Below are 27,791 nucleotides of genomic sequence, written 5' to 3'. Positions count from 1 at the left end.
TAAATCTACGTGTCGCATGCCCACAGATAAACAACTTGTTTTTGGCAGTTTAAAGAGTTGCCAGCTTCATATAAATGATGTTCACAGATGGCAGTTCTGAATATGGAAATCTGGAGCCGAAAGCCGGAATTCGATGGTTGGATGTTGGCGTGGAGACAGAGACAGACAGCCACCACATTCTCATAGTCCAGGGTCAGAGTGCTATCTTGTGTGTGCTCCAGCACCGGCAACTTTAGGGCCAGGTTGACAGCTGCATAGGGGGGATGGTAGATATTATTAATGAAGCAGGGTGATTGGCTGCAGCTTGCATTCCTTAGAAGTTGCGGAATTTGACTCGCATCAAAGTCATTACTGTAAAGAAAATATATGGATCAGTGTCATTAGCAACATCTAACAGTTACCAGTCCTGACATCCCTTTTTGTGGCTCACAGTCATATTTTGCTCCTGTGGATGCTATGCTAAGTTAAAAGTGTCATATAAATGCTAGCTGTTGTTGTAAATGTGGGCAGGACTTTCCGCGCAACCCGCCGAGTGTTTTGGGGTGGCGGAAGTGGCCCGCAATTGGCTGGTGGTGGTCTGGTCCCACCGTTGTCAATAGGGCTTCCCATTAAATGCACCCCTTGCTGCCAGGAAAGCCATGCATCTTTGGTGGGACCAGATCGCGCTGCCGTGAATGGCGGTAAATTGCGCCCTTTATAACTGAGCTACATCAAACACAATGGATGAAGTAGCAATTATTTCCTGAACTGTGTTTAAAGTGGAATAAAAACAGAAAGGGCTGGAAAACCTCATCAGGTTAACGTTTCAAGTCCGCCATAAGCCTTCAGAGTCAAGGCCGCATTTATTGCCCATCCTTAATTTCCCTTGGGAAGGTGATGATAAGTCACCTTCTTTTACTGTTGCAGTCTGTGTGATGTAGGTACAACCACAGTGCTGTTAGGAAGGAAGTTCCAGGATTTTCTTCCGAGTTTCCTCCCACAGTCCAAAGATGCGTAGGTTAGGTGGATTGACCATTCTAAACTGTCCCTTAGGTGTCCAAAAGGTTAGGTGGGGTTACAGGGATCGGTTGGGGGAGTGGGCTGAGGAGGGTGTTCTTTCGGAGAATTGATGCAGACTCAACAGGCCAAATGGCCTCCTTATCCACTGTAGGAATTCTATGGAATTTTATGGTAATTGAATGTAATAAAATCTGCTAACCTGTGGGCTGGCAGTAGAGAGGAAAGCAACCGCAAAGGATTCCAGACTATTGTAAAAATCCAACTTGTTCACTAATAACTTTCAGGGAAAGGATCCATTACCCAGTCTGGCTTAGACTTAACTCCAGTACAACATTACCTGATTGATTACCTTTTATATGGCCTATACTAATCACTCAGTTGTCAAACAAATCGCTGCAAATTTACCTCACACCATTGAAAGAGCAACATCAACCAATAGCTCAAGGATAGGTGGATTGGCCATGCTAAATTGCCCGTAGTGTCCTAATAAAAAAGTAAGGTTAAGGGGGGGTTGTTGGGTTAAGGGTATAGGGTGGATACGTGGGTTTGAGTAGGGTGATCATGGCTCGGCACAACATTGAGGGCCGAAGGGCCTGTTCTGTGCTGTACTGTTCTATGTTCTATGTTCTATGTTCTATGATAGAGCATTCAAGGCGAAGGTCCACCATCACTTTTTGGGAAAATAGGGGTGGACAATAAATGCGACCATGTAAATGGTACCCGTAACCCAGAACAAATAGCTTTTTTTAATGATCTTATAGAACAAACATTGCTAAGAATATTCTCAGTAATCTGCAGATAAGTGCCTGATTTTATTTTTGAATTGTAGCTCTTACCTGTATGTCCACTGAGCTACACTCTTTTGCTCAGCATCTGAAAGACTAACAGACTGTGTGCTCAGTTTCTGAATCCAGTTCTCGATGTCCTTGCAATAAAAACCAGAATGGGAATTAACCAGATTCCCTAAAGCTCCCGAATGGTTTTTGATCAAAATCACAAGCAGTGTGATTATGTAAAAGACAAGCTGCAGGAAATGGAGAGCGAACATCAACTAACAATCTCATTGCATGCCATCAGCATCTTATCCAAGAATTAACTTGAATTAACTTGATGCAGTTTATAATCAAAAAAGCCAGAGCAAAATAAAAGCCATCACCAGCATTGCTCATTGGTGTCTCACTGTTTGAACTCAGTGGGTCTGCTGCTCATGGATATAATTTCGAATCAATATCTATCAGCCAAAAGTCTCCATGTTACTGGACAGGTAGCTGCACAAGTTTGCTTACATTTGTTTTGTTTTTTTAAATAATTTTTATTGAAAAATTTTGAATTTATACAACAATAACGCACCATAGTAAAATACCAAAAATAACAATAATATTAACAATCATAAACATTCGCCCCACCTCCATGAACAACACAGCATTTTAACAACGCAAATTAACACAATATAAAGTTACAGAATAGACACTACAATAAGGAACACCCCCCCCCCCCCCCCCCGCCGGTTGCTGCTGCTATTGACCAAGATACCTATCTTTGAGCCAGGAAGTCCAGAAAAGGCTGCCATCGTTTATAGAACCCTTGTATTGATCCTCTCAGGGCAAATTTGACCCTTTCCAATTTTATAAATCCCGCCATGTCACTGATCCAGGTCTCCACACTTGGGGGCCTTGCATCCTTCCACTGTAGCAGAATCCTTCGTCGGGCTACTAGGGACGCAAAGGCCAGGACATTGGCCTCTTTCGCCTCCTGCACTCCCGGCTCTACCGCAACTCCAAAAATCGCGAGTCCCCACCCTGGTTTGACCCTGGATCCAACCACCCTCGACACCGTCCCCGCCACCCCCTTCCAGAATTCTTCCAGTGCTGGGCATGCCCAGAACATATGGGCGTGGTTCGCTGGACTCCCCGAACATCTGGTGCACCTGTCCTCACCCCCAAAGAACCTACTCATCCTAGTCCCGGACATGTGGGCCCGGTGGAGCACCTTAAATTGGATGAGACTAAGCCTCGCACATGAGGAGGAAGAGTTGACTCTCTCCAAGGCATCCGCCCAAGTCCCGTCCTCTATCTGCTCCCCGAGTTCCTCCTCCCATTTAACCTTCAGCTCCTCCACTGACGACTCCTCCATCTCCTGCATTACCTTATAGATGTCAGACACCTTCCCCTCTCCGACCCACACGCCCGAAAGCACTCTGTCCATCGTCCCCCGCGAGGGCAGCAGAGGGAATCCCTCTTTTTTTTTTTTTAAATAATTTTTATTGAAAGAGTTTTTCCATACAAACATTTACCCCTACTATTTTTTAAATTATATACAACACAATCCCTCTAGGCAAATATCCCTCCCTCGCCCGCCCTCTCGCGCGCACCAGTCCTCCCCCCCCCCCCAAGCAACAACTTAACAAACAAGGCAGCCTACAGTTTCAGACATGAGCAGCGAGCAGACTTGCCCGTGTTACAGTCATGCATGTCCCCCCACGACCATTGCTGCCCCCCTCCTCCCCTCCCCCCCCTCCCCTCCCCTCCCCCCCCTCCCCTCCCCTCCCCCCTCCCCTCCCCTCCCCTCCCCCCCTCCCCTCCCCTCCCCTCCCCCCTTCCCTCCCCCCCTCCCTCCCCTCCCCTCCCTCCCCTCCCCTCCCTCCCCCCCCCCTCCCCTCCCTCCCCTCCCCTCCCCCCCCCCTCCCCTCTCCCCCTCCCTCCCCTCCCTCCCCCCTCCCCCCCCCCTCCCTCCCCCCTCCCCCCCCCCCTCCCCCCCCCTCCCTCCCCCCTCCCCCCCCCCTCCCCCCCCCTCCCCTCCCCCCCCCCTCCCCTCCCTCCCCCCCCTCCCTCCCCCCTCCCCTCCCTCCCCCCCCCCTCCCCTCCCTCCCCCCTCCCTCCCCCCCCCCCTCCCCCCCCCCTCCCCTCCCTCCCCCCCCCTCCCCCCCCCTCCCCTCCCCCCCCTCCCCTCCCTCCCCCCCCCTCCCTCCCCCCTCCCTCCCTCCCCCCTCCCCTCCCTCCCCCCCCCCTCCCCCCCCCCCTCCCCCCCCCTCCCTCCCCCCTCCCCTCCCTCCCCCCCCCCTCCCCTCCCTCCCCCCTCCCTCCCCCCCCCCCCCTCCCCCCCCCTCCCTCCCCTCCCCCCCCCTCCCCCCCCCTCCCTCCCCCCCTCCCTCCCCCCCCCTCCCCCCCTCCCCCCCTCCCTCCCCTCCCCCTCCCCCCCTCCCCCCCTCCCTCCCCTCCCCCCCTCCCCCCCCCCTCCCCCCCTCCCTCCCCTCCCCCTCCTCCCCCTCCCCCCCTCCCCCCCCTCCCCCCCTCCCCCCCTCCCTCCCCTCCCCCTCCCCCCCTCCCCCCCCTCCCCCCCTCCCCTCCCTCCCCTCCCCCCCCCCCTCCCCCCCTCCCCCCCCTCCCCCCCTCCCCCCCCTCCCCCCCCCCTCCCCTCCCCCCCCCCCCCCCTCCCCCCCCCTCCCCCCCTCCCCCCCCTCCCCCCCTCCCCCCCTCCCTCCCCTCCCCCCCCTCCCCCCCTCCCCCCCCTCCCCCCCCCCCTCCCTCCCCTCCCCCCCCCCCCTCCCCCCCTCCCCCCCCTCCCCCCCCCCTCCCCTCCCCCCCCCCCCCCGGGTTGCTGCTGCCACGACCCCGAACGTCTATCTCTGATCTAAAAAGTCAAGGAAAGGTTGCCACCGCCTGGAGAATCCCTGTACCGACCCTCACAGGGCAAATTTGATCCTTTCTAGCTGAATATAGCTAGCCATATCGTTAATCCAAGTTTCAACGCTTGGAGGCCTCGCGTCCTTCCATTGAATTAATATCCTTCGTCGAGCCACTAGGGACGCAAAGGCCAGTATTCCGGCCTCCCTAGCCTCCTGTACCCCCGGTTCTACCCCGACCCCAAAGATCGCAAGCCCCCATCCTGGTTTGACCCTGGACCCCACCACCTTCGACACCGTCCTTGCCACCCCCTTCCAGAACCCTTCCAGCACCGGACATGCCCAGAACATATGCACATGGTTCGCTGGGCTTCCCAGACATCTGACACACCTGTCCTCACCCCCAAAGAACCGGCTCATCCTTGTCCCCGTCATGTGAGCTCTATGCAGCACCTTAAATTGAATGAGGCTCAGCCTCGCACACGAGGAGGAAGAATTGACCTTCCCCAGTGCATCCGCCCACGTCCCGTCTTCTATCTGCTCTCCCAGCTCCCCTTCCCACTTGGCTTTCAGCTCCTCCCCTGATGCTTCTTCCGCCTCCTGCATTATCTTGTAGATGTCTGATATCTTCCCCCCTCCGACCCAGACCCCCGAGAGCACCCTATCACTCGCCCCCTTACTGGGGAGCAGGGGGAACCCCTCCACCTGCCGTCTAGCAAATGCCTTCACTTGTAAATATCTGAACAGAGGGAATCCCTCTACCCGTCGCCTAGCAAACGCCCTTACCTGCAAGTATCTGAACATGTTCCCTTGGGGAAGGCCAAATTTATCTTCCAGTTCCCCCAGGCCCGCAAACCTCCCGCCAATAAACAGGTCCCTCAATTTGCTGATGCCCGCCCTTTGCCACCCCCTAAATCCCCCATCCCTGTTCCCCGGGATGAACCGATGGTTGCCACCCAGTGGAGCCTCCATCGAGCCCCCTGTTACCCCCCGATGCCGTCTCCACTGTCCCCAGATTCTTAGGGTCGCCGCCACCACCGGGCTCGTGGTAAACCTCTTAGTGAAGAGCGGCAACGGTGCCGTTACCATGGCACCCAGGCTCGTACCTCTACATGACGCCATCTCCATTCTTTTCCACGCCGCCCCTCCCCCCTCCATCACCCATTTAAGCACCATTGACACATTGGCCGCCCAATAGTACCCCAGAAGGTTGGGCAGCGCCAGCCCGCCTCTATCCCTCCCTCGCTCCAGGAACACCCTCTTCACTCTCGGAGTCCCATGTGCCCACACAAAACTCAAAATACTGCTAGTCACTCTCCTAAAGAAGGCCCTGGGGATGAAGATGGGCAGGCACTGTAGGAGGAACAAGAACTTCGGAAGCACCGTCATTTTGACGGACTGTACCCTCCCCGCCAACGATAATGGCAGCATGTCCCACCTCTTGAACTCCTCCTCCATCTGATCTACAAGTCTGGTAAAGTTATGCTTGTGAAGAGTCCCCCAGTCCCTGGCCACCTGCACCCCCAGGTACCTAAAGCTCTCCCCTGCCCGCCTAAACGGGAGCCTACCAATTCCCTCCTCCTGGTCCCCAGGGTGCACCACAAACACCTCACTCTTGCCTAAATTTAATTTATAACCTGAAAAGGTCCCAAACTCAGCTAGCAACTCCATCACTCCCGGCATCCCTCCCACCGGGTCCGCCACATACAGTAACAGGTCATCGGCATACAACGACACCCTATGTTCCTCTCCACCTCGCACCAAGCCTCTCCACCTCTCTGAATCCCTCAACGCCATCGCCAGCGGCTCGATTGCCAGTGCAAACAACAAGGGGGACAGGGGGCAACCCTGCCTGGTCCCTCGGTAAAGCCGGAAGTACTCCGACCTCCTCCTATTCGTGGCCACGCATGCCATTGGGGCCTCATATAGCAGCCTTACCCATCTAATGAACCCTTCACCAAATCCAAACCTCCCCAACACCTCCCATAGGTACCCCCACTCCACTCTATCGAAGGCCTTCTCCGCCTCCAGCGCCACCACTATCTCTGCCTCCCCCTCAATCGCCGGCATCATGATGACATTCAACAATCTCCGCACATTCGTGTTCAGCTGCCTTCCCTTCACGAAACCTGTCTGGTCCTCGTGCACAACCCCTGGCACACAGTCCTCTATCCTGGTGGCCAGGATTTTTGCCAGGACCTTAGCATCCACGTTGAGGAGAGATATGGGCCTGTATGAACCACACTCCTGGGGGTCCTTGTCCCTCTTTAAAATTAACGAGATCAGCGCCCGCGACATCGTCGGGGGCAAAGTCCCCCCTTCCCATGCTTCATTGAGTGTCCACACCAGCAAGGGGCCCACTAGGTCCACCAACTTTTTATAAAATTCCACCGGGAACCCATCCGGCCCCGGTGCCTTCCCTGACTGCATCAGCCCGATCCCCTTAACTAGCTCCTCCAGCTCAATCGGCGCACCCAACCCTTCCACCTTCTCCTCCTGCACCTTCGGGAAAGAAAGCCCATCAAGGAACCTCTCCATTCCCCTCCTCTCCCCCGTTGGCTCCGACCGGTACAGTTCCCCGTAAAAGTCCTTGAATACCTCATTCACCTCTACCCCCTTCCGCACCACATTCCCACTCTTGTCTCTCACTCCAGCAATTTCCTTAGCCGCATCCCGCTTGCGGAGCTGATGAGCCAGCATCCTACTCGCCTTTTTACCATGTTCGTACACTGCCCCTTGTGCCTTCCTCCACTGTGCCTCGCCTTTCTAGTGGTCAGCAAATCAAATTTAGCCTGCAGGCTGCACCTCTCCCCCAACAGTCCCTCCTCTGGTGCCTCTGCCTACCTCCTGTCCACCTCCAGCATCTTTCCCACCAGTCTATCCCTCTCACTCCTCTCGCTCCTCTCCCTGTGTGCCCGGATGGATATCAGCTCCCCACGAATCACTGCCTTCAGAGCTTCCCAGACCATCCCCACCTGAACCTCCCCCGTATCATTCACCTCGAGGTACCCCTCAATACTTGCCCGGACCCTCCTACACACCTCCTCCTCCGCCAACAACCCCACATCCAACCGCCACAACGGACGCTGGTCCCGCACATCCCCCATCTCCAACTCTATCCAATGCGGAGCGTGGTCGGAGATTGCAATGGCCAAATACTCGGCCTCCTCCACTCTCGGAATCAGTCCCCTACTCACCACGAAGAAATCTATCCGAGAGTAGGCCCTATGTACGTGGGAGAAGAAAGAGTGCTCGCGTGCCCTCGGCCTCACAAACCTCAATGGATCCACCCCACCCATCTGATCCATAAACCCTCTCAGTACCTTGGCCGCCGCCGGCCTCCTACCCGTCCTAGAGCTGGACCGATCCAGTGAAGGATCCAACACCGTATTAAAGTCCCCCCCCATGATCAGACCTCCCGCCTCCAGATCCGGGACCCGTCCCAACATACGCCTCATAAAGCCCGCATCGTCCCAATTTGGGGCATACACACTAGCCAGTACCACCTTCTCTCCTTGTAGCCTGCCCCTAACCATAACATACCTACCCCCCTTATCCGCCACCACCTCCGATGCCTCAAACAACACATTTTTCCCCACCAGAATCGCCACTCCCCGGTTCTTCGCATCCAACCCAGAGTGGAAAACCTGCCCCACCCATCCCTTCCTCAGGCGGACCTGGTCCGCCACCTTCAGGTGGGTCTCCTGAAGCGTTGCCACATCTGCCTTTAGCCCCTTCAGATGAGCCAGCACCCTTGACCGCTTCACCGGCCCATTCAACCCTCTCGCATTCCTGGTGACCAACTGGATCAGAGGGCATCCCGCCCCCCTCCCCCGTCGACTAGCCATAGCCCGTCGACTGCCCGCCCCAGGCCAGCACCCCCTGCCCGACCCAGTCCCCACAGCGACAACACCTCTCCTCTGTCCCCCCAGCCCCCACCAGCTCCTTCCTGACCCTACCAGCAGCAACCCGGTATTCCCCTTTCCCCCCCTCCCTTCCCCCCCAGGCTAGGAACCCTCCCAGCCGCGAACCGTCCTCCATTGTACTTCCGTGGGTCAGCTAACCTCTGCTGACCCCGGAAACCCCCGCCAATAACCCGACCCCTCCCAAAGTGGGATCATCCCCCAATCTATCCCTCCTCCAGGCACCGCTCCAGCGCGGGGAAGAACCAGTTAAGGCCCCGCCTCCCCCGTCACCGTCTCCGCCCCCCAGCCCCGCAGCGCGGGAAACCAGAGGAAAGCCCGCGCTTTCGCACTGCCCCACCACACCCTTCTGACGCAGCTCCCAAATAACAACCCCACTCCATGCCCCCAACCCAACATAGAATACAACAAACCCCCCCGACCCTCCCCGCAAGATACACAACTCAACCAATGCCCCACAGCAGAAAAAAACATAGCAGAACAACACCCCCATAAATAACCATATCAAAATTTCAAAAGTACAAAAAAAAAGAGAACATAGCAACAGCAGAATCCAGCGCTAAAATATTACAACCGACCCCGCAACCCCAAACCCCTAGTTCAAGTCCAGTTTCTGGACTTCAGTAAAGATAGATAGTTTTTTGAAGAATAAAGGGATTAAGGGTTATGGTGTTCGGGCCGGAAAGTGGAGCTGAGTCCACAAAAGATCAGCCATGATCTAATTGAATGGCGGAGCAGGCTCGAGGGGCCAGATGGCCTACTCCTGCTCCTAGTTCTTATGTTCTTATGTTCTTATGTTCTCTGTCCGCACGAAGGCCCACGCCTCCTCCGGGTAATCGAAATAAGTCCGAATCGGTCCGAATAAGTTACCCACAGGCGCGCGGGCTGCAACATTCCAAACTTTATCTTTTGCCTGTAAAGCACCTCTTTCGTCCGATTAAATCCGGACCGCCGCTTAGCCACCTCCGCACTCCAATCCTGGTAGATCCGTACTACCCCATTCTCCCACTTGCTGCTCTTCACCTTCTTGGCCCAGCGCAGCACACACTCCCGATCACTCAACCGGTGGAACCTCACCAGCACCGCACGCGGGGGTTTATTGTCCTTAGGCCTCCTGGCCAGTACTCTGTGTGCTCCCTCCAGCTCCAAGGGCAGGTGGAATGACCCGGCCCCCACTAGCGAGTTCAGCATTATAGCCACATAGGCTGTCAGGTCCGACCCCTCCAGCCCCTCCGCAAGGCCCAAGATCCACAGGTTTTTCCGCCTCATACGGTGATCAAGCTCCTCGAAGCGTTCCTGCCACTTCTTGTGGAGTGCCTCGTGCCCCTCCACCTTACTCACGAGGACCACGGCCTCCTCCTCTCGTTCAGTGGCCTGCGTCTGCAACTCCTTGATGGCAGCACCCTGGGTGGTCTGAATCTCCGACAGCCTTCTGTTTGTTTCCTGCAGAGAGCTCAGTACCTCAGCCTTGAAGTCTGTGAAGCAGCGCAGGAGGGCAGCTAGTTGCTCCTGGGCCCACTGCTTCCAATCCTCTGGAGCTCTGTCGGTGGCCATCTTGGATTCCTTCCCCCATTTTTTCTGGGGAGCTGCTGCTGCTTTTTCCCCCTTTCCACTCCGAGTTCGAGTCATGGACTGCGGGGAAAGTCGTTCAGCACACCTTCCCCCACCGGGAGACGTCGAAACATTTCCGTTTTGGGCTCTAAAAAGAGCCGAAAAGTCCGTTTAAAACGGGAGCTCCCAAATGTGTGACTTCCTACTTCATCACAGCCACCGGAATGTTTGCTTACATTTGTTAATGGTAATAGGGACACCAAGGGTTCAAACTGTACCTTTGTCAAACCAACAATCATGCAGTAGACCTCTCGCCTTATGTTTTATTCTTACTCATTATTTATCTGTGATGTGGAGAGTAAGAAGTCTTACAACACCAGGTATAAGTCCAACATGTTTGTTTCAAACACTAGCTTTCGGAGCAGTGCTCCTTCCTTCACCTGTGCTCATTATTTATCTGTGTTTCAATAAGCATTGTGCACACTTACTTCTCCAGGCATGCAGATATTGTACAAACTCATTGGCCCAAATTGGCAGGTATCTTGCAATCTGTGTCTTCCCATACTTCAGTTCAACCCAGATTGTTCGGCAAGAGTTATACAATGTCTTTTGCATCTGGATTGTAACTCAGGTCAACTCAATCACGCTCATTCTCAGCTTGAAAAAGTTGTGCAGTTATCCTCATCGCCACATCTCAAGTTCAACCCTAACCAGGTACATTCTAAAAAGGAAATGTTCTTGGCCCCAGCAGCAAAAAACAACTTTATGGCAGAGCATTTGATTCTCTCTCTCTCTGTATTGACACCAAGTTCCACGCCCCTGTGCTCAGTGATCTAAAATGGCTTCTATTCAAGAAATGTTACAATCCTCACCCTTGTTTTCAAATTCCTCCATGGTCTTACCTCTCCCTAATTTAGTCTACTGTATTGTCTACTCATGACACTGGGGAGACTAAATGCAGGCTGGATAACCACTTTGGGCTCCTTGCTCATTTGAAGACTCACCAAGTCTGGCGGACATCATCCTCGATTTCGAGGGACCATCGCCGCCGCTGACAGTTTTGTGGAACACCTTCACTCTGTCTGCAAACATGCCCTCAACCTTCCTTTTTTACGCCATCTCACAATCTTGCTGAAATATTCTAGTGAAGCCCAATGCAAACTGGAGGAACAGCACCTCATCTTCCGATTAGGAACTTTACAGCATTCTGTACTTATCATTGAATTTAACAACTTCAGACTGTAAACTATTTCCTCCAGCTTGACCCTCTTTTCTTATCCTAGTTTTTGACCCAATCCTCCTCACTTGTTCTTAAGCTTTGTTCCACAGAGTGCTGACCCTTTTTCTAATTTAAAAAAAAATTTAGAGTACCCAATTCATTTTTTCCAATTAAGGGGCAATTTAGCGTGGCCAATCCACCTAGCCTGCACATCTTTGGGTTGTGGGGGCGAAACCCACAGAGAATATGCAAACTCCACACGGACAGTGTGACCCAGAGCCGGGATCGAACCTGGGACCTCAGCGCCTTGAGGCTGCAGGGCTAACCTACTGCACCACCGTGCTGCCCTCCTTTTTCTAATATTAACACATTCTACTATCTCACATTCCGGCGCCTGTTTGGGTACACAGAGGGAGAATTCAGAATGTCCAAATGACCTAACAGCACGTCTTTTGGGACTTGTGGGAGGAAACCGGAGCACCCGGAGGAAACCCACAGACACGGGGAGAACGTATAGACTCCGCACAGACAGTGACCCAAGCCAGGAATCGAACCTGGGACCCTGGCGCTGTGAAGCCATAGTGCTAACCACTATGCTACTGTGCTAACTCTGTTTCTCGCTCCACAGAAGCTGACAAACCTGCTGTGTTTTCCAGCATTTTCTGTTTTTATTCCCTTTTGTAAAACCTTGTTGACTTTTGTGATAACTTGACCACAAGAAAGGTAGTTCAACGCGTTACAAAAGTTAAATCTTCTTTACTTCAGAAAACATTGAGGTAAAAATGCAGTTTGGCTTCAGACACCAGCAGCGGCTAAACACCCAGACACAAGCTCCTTGTGGCTAAACTAAAAACTCGCGCAAGCCCGCGTTCCCGATGACATCACACGTGCATGCCCACTTTTGTTAAAGACATCCTTACACATAATGAAATAGGAAAATGCTTATTAAAACACTCTATGACAACTTTAATCATATTATGATTTTTCTAGGTAAATTGGTACGATTTCCTGAATGATAAATTCAAACATTTTCCTGATGATTCTTTTCCCTCTCCCTTCTATCTTGAATAGTGGAATTGCATTTGCTAATTTCCAATTCACTGGGACCATTGTAGTGATGATTTCTGCAGCTATGCCCCTGTTAATGATGGAGTGTAAATTCATACTGAAGCTACAGGCTCCCTGACAGCTGAAGACCTTGTACTTATACACTTAAGCAGAACTCTGTAAATTGCCCAAGGAACAGTTTCCAAATGACACACAAATGTAGAAGCATAAGTACAATTTAATAACGTTGGGCTGGATTCTCCGATTCCCGACGCCAAAATCGAGTTCGGCAAGGGGGCAGAGAATCCCCGATGATGCCCAAATCAATGGCAGCGCCGCTTTTGCGATGCTCCGCCCCCTGAAAAGAAGCGTACTCGAGGAATACGCCACATGCCTTATCCACAGCCATAGGCCATTGCCTGAGGCCCGCCCCGCGATGCTCCGTCTCCGACTGGCCGAATTCCCGACAGCGTGGGACACGTGTGGCCTCACTCGTCTGGAACTCAGCATGGCGGCTGCGGACTCAGTCCGGCTCCACCACAGTCGGGGAAGGTCCGAACCGCGGGCAGGAGGGGCTTCATTCGGGGCTGGCGGCACAGTGGGGCAGTCCGGGGCACGCGAGCAGCCAAAGGGGAATCTTATTTTTGCAGTCTGGGTCCGCGGGCTGAGGCCGCCATGAAGCACGGCGCGGCCGCTACAGGCCGCCGCCGGGTGTATGCGCGGCCACGGACCCAGCAATGCTCTGGGCCATATTGGCAGCTTGAGCTGGGAGCTCTACACTGTCTCCCTGCACAGCACCGTTTTCCTGCTGGCGTGAGCTTAGTCTCCCAAACTGAGAATCCAGCCTGTTATTTTTCATGGCCAGTCAAGTTTACCCCAATATCTTTACAGATCTCACCATGATCTATAATACATCCCACCAGACTGTCGCAGATGTTTCCCCAAGTGTATCAGTTAATCCCAACAAGATTGGGATGCTCGAAGTGGTTCAGAAACCTCTGCCATGGCGGAGAAGTAAGCGCAGAGAATCAGTCACAGATCCCTCAATATTATCCAGTGAGTTCATTGTACAAATTAATGTTAAGTGTATACAGGTGGGGAACAGTATTTGGATAATGTCTTGAGCACATATTAAAAGATTGATACTGTAAACCAAGGAACAGAAGAAATAGGAGCAATAGACTACATGGCTCATCGAGCCTGCTCTACTATTCAATATGATCATGGCTGATCTTCAACTCCATTTTCCTCTCTATTCCCCATATCCCTTCATTCCCTGAGAGACCAAAGATTTGTCTATCCCAGCCTTAAATATATTCAACAATGGAGCATCCACAATCCTTTTGGGGTAGGGAATTCCAAAGAAGCACAACCCGTTGAGTGAAGAAATGTCTCCTCATCTCAGTCATAAATAATTGGCCCCTTATTTTGAGACTTTCTCCAAGCTTTAGACTTCCCGACTGGCGGATACAATCTCTCAGCAGCCACCCGAACCAACCCCTTAAGGATTTTGCAGGTTTCAATGAGATTGCTTCTCATTCTTCTAAACTTCAGAGAGTACTCAACTTCTCATCACAGGACAACCCCCTCACGCCAGGAACCAATTTAGTGAACCTTTACAGTACCGCCCCCTGCTGCAAGAATATCCTTTCCTAAATGTGGAGACCAAAACTGCACTCCACATGTGGTCTCACCAAAACCGTACACAATTGTAGAAAGCCATCATTACTGCCGTACTCCAATCCTTTGGCAATAAAGGCCAATGTGCAATTTGCCTTCATAATTTCTTGCTGCACCTGTAAGCTAACTTTCTGCATTCCTCTTTGAACATCAACAAATTTCACAATTTTTCAAATTCTGATTTTCTATTCTCATGACCAAAGTGAATAATTTCACACTTCCCTACAGTAATTTGCCACTTTATTGCCTACTCACTTAACCAGTCTGTATCTCTTTGCAGCCTCTCCGTGTCTTCCCCACAGGTTAACTTTCATCCTAACTTGGTATCAACAATAAACTTAGATACATTACTTTTTGTCTCTTAAGACCATAAGACATCAGGTGAGAAGTAGGCCATTCACCCCATCGAGGTCTGCTTTACCATTCGATGACATCATGACTGATCTGATATGATAATCCTCAACTCCACTGTCCCAGATTCTTATTTGGGATTGGAATATGTCACTTCCAACTATGGGCAGCACGATAGCACAGTGGCTAGCACTGTTACTTCACAGCGCCACAGGTCCCAGGTTCAATTCCCGGCTTGCGTCACTGTCTATGGGGAGTCGGCACATTATCCCCGTGTCTGCGTGAATTTCCTCCGGTTTCCTCCCACCAATCCCGAAAGACGTGCTTGTTAGGTGAATTGGATATTCTGAATTTTCCCTCAGTGTTCCCGAACAGGCGCCAGAGTGTGGCGACTAGGGGATTTTCACAGTAACTTCATTGTAGTGTGAATGTAAGCCTACTTGTGACAATAATAAGATTATTATTATTACTTTCAAACTTAACATGGAATTCAATGGCATTATTTCCCATTGGTCATTTACTATGACATACTAACTAACCTCGTTTCGTTGAACAACACTAGATCTAAAATAGCTTTATCTCTCATTGGTCCCACAGCAGATTGCTCCAAGAAAGTGTCACAAAAGCATTCTATAAATTCATCTCTAGACCACTCTTGCCAATTTGTGTGAAGGTTAAAGTCCCCCACAATTATAGTAAAGCTATTCTCAGGGGTTACGTTCCACAAAGGGTAAAATAGGAGTGAAATAGATAGGTTTCAGCCATCCACAAATGTGGATATTAATCAGGTTTTTCCCTCGCACTGAAAGACTTTCCTGTACTGAAAGCACCAGCTGATCCGTTTGTCATTACACTCTCTCTGAACCAGTTCCCCACTCCTCTTCCTCATTATTTATTTTCTTGTATGTTTTTTCATGACAGTAAACTGAAGCACTGAGCCAATTCCTTTCACTCCACCATTGTAGGGAGAGAGATGAATAGTGGGGTTTAAAGGACTAGGCCTCTCTCTGCAGTATCATAATGCCTGGCTCCTTCTCCACCAAACATTTAACTATGGCCAAATGCTGGGGTCCCATCCATCCGTTGGCCCTTTTAAATTCATTTATTAATTCTATTCCCCACAATGACCGTATTTGTTGACGTACAATTTTTGTTCAACTCTTTGTCTCTCCTGTCCCATTCTGCTTGTCTTTACCCACACCGCTATCCTGTTCCAATTCCTTCGCTCTAAGCGCTCCCCCCCCGCCCCGGCGATTCTGCGAGGGCGATGGGCCGAGTGCCCGCCGAGATAGGCCGAGTCCCGCTGGCGCCGTTCACGTGTGGTCCTACCCGGCGGGACCTTGGCGTTCATGCTGCGGGGGGGCAGCCTGGTGGGGGAGGAGGGGGGATCCAACCCCGGGGTGCCTCCACGGTGGCCTGGCCCGCGATCGGGGCCTACCGATCAGCGGGCGTGTTTATCCTTGCGGGGGCTATGTTCCTCCGGGCCTCTGTAGCTCTCTGACATGGTGTGTCGGGGCCGGCGCAGAGAAGGAAACCCATCCGCATACGCGAACTCACGCCGGCCGTAGCGCGCATGCGCAGACCCACGGCGCCCGTTCTGACCCGCCTGAGCCGCTCCAGTGCTGTGCTGGCCCCCTGTGCGGCGCAGGATCGCTGCTCCTAGGGGCCTGTTGACATCGTCATAAAATGCAACGGTGTTTACCACAGCGTCAACACTTAGCCTCAGGATCAGCGAATCCTGCCCATGGTGTCTGCTCCAGACTTCTATCCAGTCACCTTTGCTGAGAATATGGGCTCAGGAGCTTACCCCATCATTTGTTGGAAGACCTATCTGCATCCAGGGTTCCCCAATCCTTTATTTCCTGCCGCCTCTGAATCTCCTGCCCACTATCCTTGGAAATGGCTCTTGATGCACGATGTGCTCCCATAAGGCTCTCCATATGGTTTCTGATTTTTTTTCCTCCCTTATTATAACTCTTTGATTTAATTGAAACTACCCCTTTAATTCTGAATTATACACAATTTTCCTCCTAAGACTCGCCTGAGCCTGCTGTGAATAGTTATGCAAGCACACTTCCACCAGAGAATCAAATGGTATTGGCACTTTATCATGTAGGCAGGATTTTGACCAGTTCTAAACATTTTATATGTGTTATGATTCACATTAGAAAAGCCCAACCCTGTCTGATACACTAATGCGAAAACAATCCATTTGAGAGCCAGTAATTAGGCTGGGGGTGGCTCTTTTCAATTTGGGCATAGGGACATAGGTGGCCTGTTATAACCTGCCTGCTTACCACTGGCTGGAGGCTAATGGCAATCCCACAATCCTATGGGAGTATGAGCTTCCCCAATGAGGGGGGCGGGGAAATCATTAGCAGACTCCCTACATAAATAGAGCTGGCCAGTTTGGAACCAGCAGGAGAGAGAGGAGTGACTAGCAAGGGAAGTTATTTCTTTGTATCCTGAAAACTCGTGCTGGATTCTTCGTGGCCCTCACAAAACTGGCGATGAGGGTTAAAGTGAAGAGCTGTCTACGCTGCTGAAGCCACCTCCCTGGATTTTTGTTGGATACAGGTTGGAAGTTGTTTTCTATTACACCATGCCTCTGTATGGACGTTTGGATGTTTTTGATGCTGCGCTGGAAAGCTGGAACCAGTACGCACAACGAATGCGTTGCTATTTCTGGGCAAACAACATCACTGAAAACGAGCGCCAGGTGGTCATATTTCTCGCGGCCTGCATACATTTGGGGTGATTAAGCCTTACGTACCCAGCTGTGCCAGACACCAAAACGTTTGATGAACTTGTGAATTTAGTGGGCAACATTTTAACCCAACCCCATCCACGATAGTCCAACGTTACCGGTTTAATACCGCTGAGAGGACAACAGGAGAATCCCTTGCAGAGTTTCTATCCAGGCTACGCAGGATTGCGGAGTGCTATGACTATGGTGAGACCTTGTCAGAAATGTTACGCGACCATTTGGTTTGCGGTATTAACAATGCGGCCACCCAGAGAAAGCTGTTAGCCGAGCCAACATTGATTTTTCAACAGGCCATTCAAATAGCATTGTCCCGAGAGAGTGCAGGGGGCTTGAGTTTAAGAGCCGCGGGGTTATGCTGCAACTGTACATGACCTTGGTGAGACCACATTTGGAGTATTGTGTGCAGTTCTGGTCACCTCGCTATATGAAGGATGTGGAAGCATTGGAAAGGGTGCAAAGGAAATTTATCAGGATGCTGCCTGGTTTGCAGGATAGGTCGTATGAGGAAAGGTTGAGGGAGCTAGGGTTTTTCTCTTTGGAGCGGAGGAGTATGAGAGGCCACGTAATAGAGATTTGTAAGATGATGAGGGGGATAGATAGAGTGGATGTTCAGAGACTATTTCCTCGGGTGGATGTAGCTGTTACAAGGGGGCATAACTATAAGATTCAGGGTGGGAGATATAGGAGAGATGTTCGAGGTCGATTCTTTACTCGGAGATTGGTTACGGTGTGGAATGGACTGCCTGCTGTGATAGTGGAGTCGGACATGTTAGGAACTTTCAAGCGGTTATTGGATAGGCTCATGGAGCACACCAGAATGACAGGGAATGGGATAGCTTGATCTTGGTTTCGGACAATGCTCGACACAACATCGAGGGCCGATGTTACAGTGCAGAAGGAGGCTATTCAGCCCATCGAGTCTGCACCGACTCTTGGAAAGAGCACCATACCCAGAGTCAACCCCTCCACCCTATCCCCATAACCCAGTAACCCCACCCAACACTAAGGGCAATTTAGCATGGCCAATCCACCTAACCTGCACATCTTTGGACTGTGGGAGGAAACGGGAGCACCCGGAGGAAACCCACGCACACACTGGGAGGATATGCAGACTTCCCACAGACAGTGATCCAAGCCGGAATCGAACCTGGGACCCTGGAGCTGTGAAGCAATTGTGCTATCCACAATGCTACTGTGCTGTTCTGTGTTGTACTGTTCTATGTTCTCCCTGTAACCCTGCACATTGTTCCTTTTCAGAAACCAGTGTAATTTCATCTTGAATGTTTCAATTGAACCTGCCGCCACCATATTCTGAGGCAGTGCATTCCGGACTGTAGTCCCTCATGACAAAACAATTTTCTTCGTATCACTTTTGCTTCTGTTACTAATTCTTTAAATCTGTGCCCTCTCATTCTCAATCCTTTTATGAGTGGGAATATGTTCTCCCAATCTACTCTGTCCAGATCCTTTTTTTAAATAAATTTAGAGTGCCCACTTCATTTTTTCCAATTAAGGGGCAATTTAGTGTGGCCAATCCACCTACCCTGCACATCTTTGGGTTGTGTGGGTGAAACCCATGCAAACACAGGAAGAATGTGCAAACTCCACACGGACAGGGACTGAGAGCCGGGATCGAACCTAGGACCTCAGCGCCGTGATTCTTTCTTTTTTTAAATAAATTTAGTGTAGCTAATTATTTTTAACGAATTAAGGGGCAATTTAACATGGCCAATCCACCTAACCTGCACATCTTTGAGTTGTGGGGGTGAAACCCATGCAGTCACGGGGAGAATGTGCAAACATAGGACAGTGATCCAGGATTGGGATCGAGTCTGGGTCCTGAGTGCCATAGGCAGCAGTGCTAACCATTGCACCACTGTGTCACCCTCAGATCCCTCTTTCAAAACTCCATTCAGTGTTATTTTCACTAAGGAAAACAGTCCTAACTTCTCCAGTCTATCTTCATACATGAATTTTCTTAACCCTGGAAGGAAGCACTATCAAGAATCTTTTCTGCATCCTCTTCATATCCTTCCTAAAGTGTGGCGTCTAGAACTGGACAGCAATACTCCAGCTGAGGCCAAATTGGTGGCTTATACAAGTTCACCATCACTTCCTTGCTCTTCTACTCGAGTCATAGTTATAGCGCTTTATTGCACAGAGGCCCTTCGGCCCGCCGTGTCTGCACCAGTGATCAATCACCTATCTGTTCTAATCCCACTTTACAGCATTTGGTCCATAGCCTTGTATGCAATAGCATTTCTCTTTATTTTTTGTTTTAGACATTTTATAAAACTTCATTTACGGGATGTGGCTGACTTTGGTTAGGCCAGCATTTATTGCCCATCCTTGTTCCCCTTCAGAACGTGGTGGTGAGCTGCCTTCTTGAAACGTTGCAGTCCTTAAGATGTAGGTACACCCACTGTGCTATTAGGGATGCTGCCCCAGCGAACACGTGTAGTTGGATCTGAACAGAGGCTTTAATACACTTACAATAGAGCTAGCCTTTTCGTCATTGAACTTCAGGTGAAATGGCAGGCTGGCTCTAAGGCACTGATCTTTGTACATCGGTCCCAGGGGGAGGAGTCCTGGGCGGAACCAAGGGAGGAGCCCAGTACAAACTCTCTCGTACTCCCAGAGCGACTCCCCCTGGTGGTCGGATAGTGCAACTGCATTTACATTGGGTAGATAACGAACATATATACATGGAGTGATATTGGCAACTATATATAGTGTGAATCACATTCACCACAGAGGGTTTGAATGTTTTTTGTGGAATGCAGAGCAATCTAGTGGGTTGCTTTGTCCTGGATGCTTCTTGAGTCTTGTTGGAGCTGCACTCATCCAGGCAAGTGGAGAGTATTCCATTACACTCATGACTTGTGACTTGTAGGTGGTGGACAGGTTTAGGGGGGATCAGGAGGTGAGTTACTTCCCATAGGAATGATAAAATGAGTCCTATTGATAAAAATGCAAGCACGACACGGGTGCAAGGGCAAACCTCCTCAGTCTGTCCGACTTAAACCAAAAGTCGTCAATTAAACAAGACTGCTCATAGATTACAGTAGGAATGAGATTGAGATGTTGGGTGGATATGAACTCAAAGCACGGGTACATAACAGTTGTCACATCATACCATTTTCCATTGTGGACACGAAATGTGAGTCCATCATAGGAGCGGATGCATGTGAGGCCCTGAACCTAGTTGAGCAACTGTATGTTCCAGACAGGGAGGTATCAGAAGATTACTACAACTCGCAACGAGATACTGTGGCAGAATTATCCGATGAGATATAAGCAATTGTGGAAGTGGAGGAAGATCAACCAGAGGCAGAGATGGGGGATCCAAAGGGAACTCCGGAGTTATTGTTAGCGGTCTTCAAAAATGAGGATATTCTCAGTGACATGATACATGAGCATGAAAAAATGAAAATCACTTATTGTCACGAGTAGGCTTCAATGAAGTTACTGTGAAAAGCCCCTAGTCGCCACATTCTGGCGCCTGTCCGGGGAGGCTGGTATGAGAATCGAACTGTGCTGCTGGCCTGCTTGGTCTGCTTTAACAGCCAGCGATCTAGCCCAGTGAGCTAAACCAGCCCCTAAACCTGAGCCCATCCTGCAATATCTACAAGATGTGGCCGTAAACCTCTCAGATACAGGACAGCCAATGAGCATCACTCTAGAGTTTAAGTTTGAACCGAATGAGTACTTCACAAATGCGGTATTGCAAAAACATACCTGATGGGTCAGACTTCTTCGTATTTGCAATCACGGGATGCACAGGGTGCCAGATCAACTGGAAGAAAGGAAAAAATGTCACACTGAAAACCATTAAAATGAAGTAAACACATAAGGGTTGGGATACTCGTAAAGTAGTTAAGACAACTGTACTAAATGACTCGTTCTTCAATTTCTTCACTCCTCCTGAGGTTCTAAAACATGGAGCGTTATTAGATGGAAGCTCTGCAGCAAGACTCGCTGCTGGCTTGTCATTTCCTACATGAACACATAATTCCACGAGTAGACTTCCGGTGGCGGCGATGTCCGAGTGAGCCGCACATTCGGCGGGCTCTCACTCCGGCAGGCGTTAGGGGCTGATTCCCCGCGATAGCGGGACCACGGACCTGAAGGAAGGCAGCAGTGAAAGTACTGAAGAGCGGGCTGCGGCACATGGAACAGCGGGAGTCCAGGAGGCAGAAGAAAAGAGAGAAAAAGGGACAAAGACAAGGAGCTGAAGAAACTTACCTGGAACCTAAGACACGGACCCCGAACTCAGCAATCCAGCAGGCGCTGGATAACATGCTCCAGGTAATGAAATCCAGTTTTGAAGCGGGACAGCTTGGACCCAATCCAGAAAGCGGTGGATCAGCTGAACCAGAGGCTGGATGCGCAAGATGTTAAAGTTAAGGAGCTGGGAGAGGCAGTGGAGGAGCAGGCGGATGCGCAGACGGTTGCGGCGCTAGAAGTTGACGGCTGAAGGAGCGGCAGTGAAAACTGCTGGACAGAGTGGAGGAGCTGGAGAATAGAGCCCGCAGGAACAACCTGAGGATGGTCGGCCTCCCGGAGGGAGCTGATGCCGCAGCGTTTGTGGCAGACCTGTTGATGCAGCTGATGGGGGCTGAAGCCTTTCCGCAACCGCCGGAGCTGGAGGGGACATACAGAGTGCAGGGGCGGCCGGGCGGACCCACCCCCCCCCCCCCCCCCCCCCGCCCTGATGGTGATTGGTTCCACAGGTTCGTGGACAAGGGGCGGGTGCTGGCGTGGGCAAAGAGCGCCGGAGCGCGCGTGGAACAACAGTGTCCTCCGCATTTACCATGACCTAAGCCAGGAGGTGGCTTCGGCGGCGAGCAGCCTTTTTAAACAAGTCAAGGGAGGTGCTGTTTCAAGAAGTACGTGAAGTTTGGTCTGCTGTTCCCGGCTCGTCTATGGGTCACGCACCAGGGTCAACACCACTACTTCTCCGAGCCTGAAGAAGCGATGGACTTTGCGAGGGATCAGGGGCTGGTCCCGAAAAGAGCCCCCACGGGCACGAATTAGGGCCCGAGGACTACCGTATGAAGGTACGCTGAATGGGCCTGGACTGCTGCTCAACGGTTTGCTGGGTCAAAGGTGCCAAGCAGAACATTTGGGGACTCTTTCCTTTGTTCATGGACCACTGGTTGTTTTTTGTTTTTTTTTCTCTTAGGTTTTTGTTTTTTCCTCTTCTTTTCTGTTTTTTCCTTTTTCGGGCGGATTATTACTTTTTGTGCGGCTCGCGGAGGACACTGGAGCCGGCACGGTAACTATGGGGTGCCGGTCAGCAAGGGGGGCCAAGGACGTGGGTTGGGGTTTGTTTTGTTTGATGTCCATGGCCTTCCTGTGCCAGTGAGTTTGCTCCAGTGGGTTGGAGAGGGGGATGGGGTGCCGGGGAGTGGGGAGGAGGACGGGGAAACAATGGGAATGAGACAGGAGGGCGCCGGAGTGTTGAGTCACCGGGCTAGCAGATTGGCCGGGATGGGGGTGTCGGGGAATGTTGTTAGGGGGGGTGGGGGGGTTGTTCTGCTGATGTGGGAGGGACTTGAAATAGGCACTGGAAAGGAGGTCGAGGGTGGAGGCAACCAAGACTCGGGCCAAGAATGGCGTGACGCACGGGCCGGGGGACTGAATGGGCCGGTTAAGAGGGGCCGGGGTGTTCGCGCACTTGCGGGCTCTGAGGGCGGACGTAATTATGTTGCAGGAGACACATCTGAAAGTGTCTGACCAGACCAGACTAAGGAAGGGCTGGATTAGCCAGGTCTTCCACTCGGACTTGGATTCGAAGTCCAGGGTCGTGGCAATCATGATCCACAAACGGGTGCAATTTGAAGCGGAGGGCATAGCCGCAGACAGGGGGGCAGATACCTGATGGTAAGGGGCAAACTGGAGAGAAGAGTGGTGCTGGTGAATATATATGCCCCGAACTGGGATGACGTGGACTTCATTAAAAGGGTGCTGGGGAAGATCCCAGACCTGGACTCTCGCAGGCTAATAATGGGGGGGGGACTTTAACATGGTCCTTGATCCGCCTCTGGATCGGTCGTGTCCCAGAACGGGTAGACTCCCAGCAATGGCAAGGGAGCTGAAAGGATTTATGGAGCAAATGGGGGCAGAGGACCCCTGGAGAGCCAGACAGCCGACGAAGGGGCTACTCGTTTACTTGCACGTCCATAAAGTATATTCTAGGATAGATTTCTTTGTACTAAGCAGGGATTGTATAGGGGAGGTAAAGAACACGGAATATTCAGCAATTACTATCTCAGACCATGCCCCGCACTGAGTAGACCTGCAGTTTCGGGGAGCGAACTACCAACGCCTGCAATGGAGGCTAGACGTGGGACTGCTGTCGGAGGAGGGGATCTGTGAGAGGCTTCGGAGGTGTATGCAAAATTACTTGCAGGTGAATGACACGGGGGAGGTCTCAGCGGTGACCCTGTGGGAGGCGCTAAAGGCAGTAGTGCGGGGGGAGCTGATCTCAATTGGGGCCCAAAGAGCCAAGGCAGACAGGTCAGAAATGGATAGATTGGTCAGGGAAATGGGTCGGATAGATGAAGAGCACGCGGAGTCCCCAGGGGAGGTTTTACTCGGAGGCAGAGACTACAGGTGGAACTGGGGGCACTATCTAAGAGTAGGGCCGTGGAACAGCTTAGGAAGGCGAGGGGCGTGGTGTACGAGCATGGGGGAAAAGGCTAGCAGACTGTTAGCGCAGCAACTCAGGAAGAGGGAGGCGGCCAGGGAAATAAGTAGAGTGATGGATGGTGAGGGGCGCAAAGTGGAGGACCCGGCAGGATTGAATAAGGTATTCCGGGACTTCTATCGCAAGCTGTATACTTCGGAGCCGCCGGAGGAGATGAAAAGGTTTCTGGACGGGTTAACATTCCCAACAGTAGGTGGGGGGCGAGTGGATGAGCTGGGGGCCCCGATTAGAGTGGAGGAGGTATTGGGGGGGCCTAAAGGCCATGCAGTCGGGGAAGAGGAGGTATTGGGGGGCCTAAAGGCCATGCAGTCGGGGAAAGCCCCGGGGCCGGATGGATACCCAGTAGGGTTTTATAGGAAGTTCTCTGAGCTGGTGGGCCCGGTCTTGGCGAGGGTTTTTAATGAGGCGAGGGACCCTGCCGCCGACAATGTCGCAAGCCACTATATCACTGATATTGAAGCGGGGTAAAGACCCGGAGGCGTGCGGGTCCTACAGGCCAATCTCCCTGATTAATGTTGACGCCAAGCTCCTGGCAAAGGTACTGGCGGTTAGAATTGAGGACTGCGTACCGGAGGTGATTAGGGAGGACCAAACTGGGTTCGTGAAAGGTAGGCAGCTGGCGGCCAACCTGAGAAGATTACTTAATGTGATAATGATGCCCCCTGGCGGGCAGGGAGGTGGAAGTAGTGGTGGCGATGGACGCCGAGAAGGCCTTTGGCCGGGTGGAGTGGGACTATCTATGGGAGGTGCTCGGACAGTTTGGGTTCGGGCAGGGACTGGTGAATTGGATCAAATTATTATATCAGGCCCCAAAGGCCAGCGTCAGGACTAACCGAGAAGTGTCAGAGTACTTTAGGCTGTACTGAGGGACCAGACAGGGCTGCCCGCTCTCCCCACTGCTGTTTGCACTGGCCATAGAGCCCCTGGCGATTGCGCTGAGAGCCGCAGAGGGATGGAAGGGGATGGTGAGGGGCGGGGTAGAACATAGGGTCTCTCTTTATGCGGACGACCTGCTCCTGTACGTGTCGGACCCAGTGGCCGGGATGGGAAGTATACTGGGAATGTTGAGGAAGTTTGGCCAGTTTTCAGGATACAAATTGAATATGGCCAAGAGTGAAATGTTTGTGGTACAGGCAAGGGGCCAGGAGAACAGATTGAGAGGGCTACCGTTTAAGCTGGTTGAGGAAAATTTCCGGTATTTGGGAATCCAGGTGGCGCGAGACTGGGGCAGGCTGCACAAGTTAAATTTGGCCAAGGTGGTGGAGCAAATGAAGGGAGAGTTTCGGAGATGGGATGCACTCCCGCTGTCACTGGCAGGGAGAGTGCAGACTGTAAAGATGACAATCCTCCCTAGATTCCTGTTTGTTTTTCAGTGCCTCCCGATCTTTGTCCCGCAGTCCTTCAAAAGAGTTAACAGGATGATCATGAGCTTTGTCTGGGCGGGAAAATCCCCGCGGGTGAAGAAGGCGAAGCTGGAGAGGAACCGCAGTGAGGGAGGGCTGGCTTTGCCGAGTCTGATCAATTATTACTGGGCGGCCAACATCGCTATGATAAGGAAGTGGATGGTGGGTACGGGGTCTATCTGGGAGCGGGTGGAGGTGGCTTCGTGCAGGGGCTCCAGCCTGGCAGCCCTGGTCACGGCCCTCTGCCGCTGCCGCCGGCCAGGTACTCCACCAGCCCGGTAGTGGTGGTGACCCTGCGGATATGGGGCCAGTGGAGGAGGCATGTAGGGGCGTCGCTTTGGGTGCCAATCTGCGACAACCACCGGTTTGCCCCCGGGAGTATGGATGGGGGGTTTCGAGCATGGCGGCGGGCGGGGGTGGGGAGGGTGGGCGATATGTTCCTGGAAGGGAGCTTTGCGAGTTTGAGGAGCTTGGAGGAGAAATTTGGTCTGGTAAGGGAAAATGATTTTAGGTACCTACAGTTGCGGGACTTTGTCCGTAGACAGGTCCCATCTTTCCCACGCCTCCCGACAATATGGATCCAAGACAGAATAGTCTCTAGGGGGGAAGAAGGGGAGGGTAGAGTCTCTGATATTTATAAGGTGCTCATGAGGGAGGAAGGGTCCCAGACGGAGGAACTGAAACTCAGATGGGAGGAGGAGCTAGGCGGGGAAATGGAGGACGGGCTGTGGGCAGAGGCCCTGAGTAGGGTAGAATCGACCGCAACATGTGCCAGGCTCGGCCTGATTCAATTTAAGGTCGTTCACCGGGCCCACATGACGGTGGCTCGGATGAGCAAATTCTTTGGGATAGAGGACAAATGTGTTAGGTGCGCAGGAGGACCAGCGAACCACGTTCACATGTTCTGGGCATGCCCCCAGCTCAGGGGGTACTGGGAGGGATTTGCGGGCGTCATGTCCCGGGTGCTAAAAACAAGGGTCCAGGGGTGGCAATTTTTGGGGTTTCGGAAGACCCGGGCGTCCAGGGGGAGAAGGAGGCCGATGTTTTGGCCTTTGCTTCCCTGATAGCCCGGCGACGAATACTATTGGCGTGGAGGGACTCAAAGCCTCCGAAGACTGAGTTGTGGCTTGCGGACATGTCGAGTTTCCTGGGTATGGAAAAAATTAAGTTCGCCTTGAGGGGATCTGTACAGGGGTTCGCCCGAAGGTGGCAACCATTTATTGACTTCTTTGCGGGAGAGTGAGCGTCAGCAGGGGGAGGGGATGGGGGGGGGGAGAATAGAGTAGAGTAGGAGGGATAAATTGGCGGGTAGTACCGGTGGGAGAGGAGTGGGCTTGTGCAGTAGGTTACGACTGAAGTATTGAATGTACGTGGATGTTTGCACATTTTTGCCTTTTTTGCTTTCTTTCTGTTGATGTCTGTAACTGTTTACAAAGCCAAAAACTACCTCAATAAAATTGTTTATTTTTTTTTTAAAAATGAGGTGACAGATACAATAAACGTGCCTTTGAAAATTGAAAAAAATAAAATAATAATAATTCCACGAGTAGTCTTATACTTCACGGAAGACGCTATTACAGACAATGATGCTGACTACGATTATGATGATGAAAACTATTACGATCAGGCTTATGATGAGGAAAGTGAATACTCAGATGATGAGCCAGAAGGGGACGGCCGTGAAATGCCATTCTGCGGTTTGACGGGCGTCACGAGGTGATAGAACATAGAACATAGAACGATACAGCGCAGTACAGGCCCTTCGGCCCTCGATGTTGCACCGACATGGATCACAAAGGATGCCAAGTCTGTGCAGGACACTGAAGTGTGACAGCTCTGAGATGGCGTATGCAGAGACTGAAAGTGAAATTTTAGTAGCCGACACTTCAGATGAGAGCAACTCATCTGCGAACAGACTGATAACTGAGGAAATCATTCCCACTCTGGAGAAACTGGCTCCGGAGCCATGAGAATCATCTCAGGCTCATGAAATGGTTCCGGTCATGGACTCCCCAATACTCAAGGCCACTCCACAAAAAGACATGCTAGAGGAACAGATAGCTATGTCTGTCTGCAGCTCTACGACGACAGACGATACATATATCATCCTACCAGACAAGGATGAACCACTACTTGGCTCTTCAGAGAAAAATTGACCCATACATTATCATATTGAGTGACGATGAGCTACCAATGGGGTTTAAACACAAGATGAAGGTGCAGACCTGACCGCAATCGCACAGTTCCTCATAAGTATTCCAACACTGGACATCTCAGCAGACAATCCACAAGCAACTACTCCCATGGCACAGACCAGCGGCATGACGGGAGCTACCAAAGCAAAAACAGAGGCGCAGTCACAGGATCCCTCCCTCCAAAAGAGGAGGAGCGTGGAGGTTATCGTTGGTCCCACCTGCAATATTGATCAAGACATCGGCAATGTGGCCAACAGACCAGAAAGTACACAGCTATGCAAAAAGAAGCATTGTGTTAGGAAATTAAAGCTGGTGACACAGA

The 27,791-nt window shown here is 51.8% G+C and overlaps 1 protein-coding gene across 1 annotated transcript; it reads left to right on the top strand.

Moving 5' to 3' along the window:
* Positions 1-2,837: 2,837 nt before the first annotated feature.
* LOC119966375 (basic proline-rich protein-like) lies at positions 2,838-26,994 on the top strand (the record flags this gene model as incomplete). The annotated part of the gene is made up of 3 exons (XM_038798372.1): positions 2,838-2,851; positions 3,492-4,584; positions 26,758-26,994. Coding segments are annotated over 3 exons (1,344 nt in total), but the record flags the coding sequence as incomplete, so codon positions are not given.
* Between the last annotated feature and the right edge of the window lie 797 nt (positions 26,995-27,791).

Source organism: Scyliorhinus canicula, chromosome 1 (assembly GCF_902713615.1).
Source record: "Scyliorhinus canicula chromosome 1, sScyCan1.1, whole genome shotgun sequence".
NCBI classification, from domain to species: Eukaryota; Metazoa; Chordata; class Chondrichthyes; order Carcharhiniformes; family Scyliorhinidae; genus Scyliorhinus; species Scyliorhinus canicula.
The sequence above is the reverse complement of the archived record's forward strand: the minus strand, read 5'-3'. Positions and strand labels throughout refer to the sequence as shown.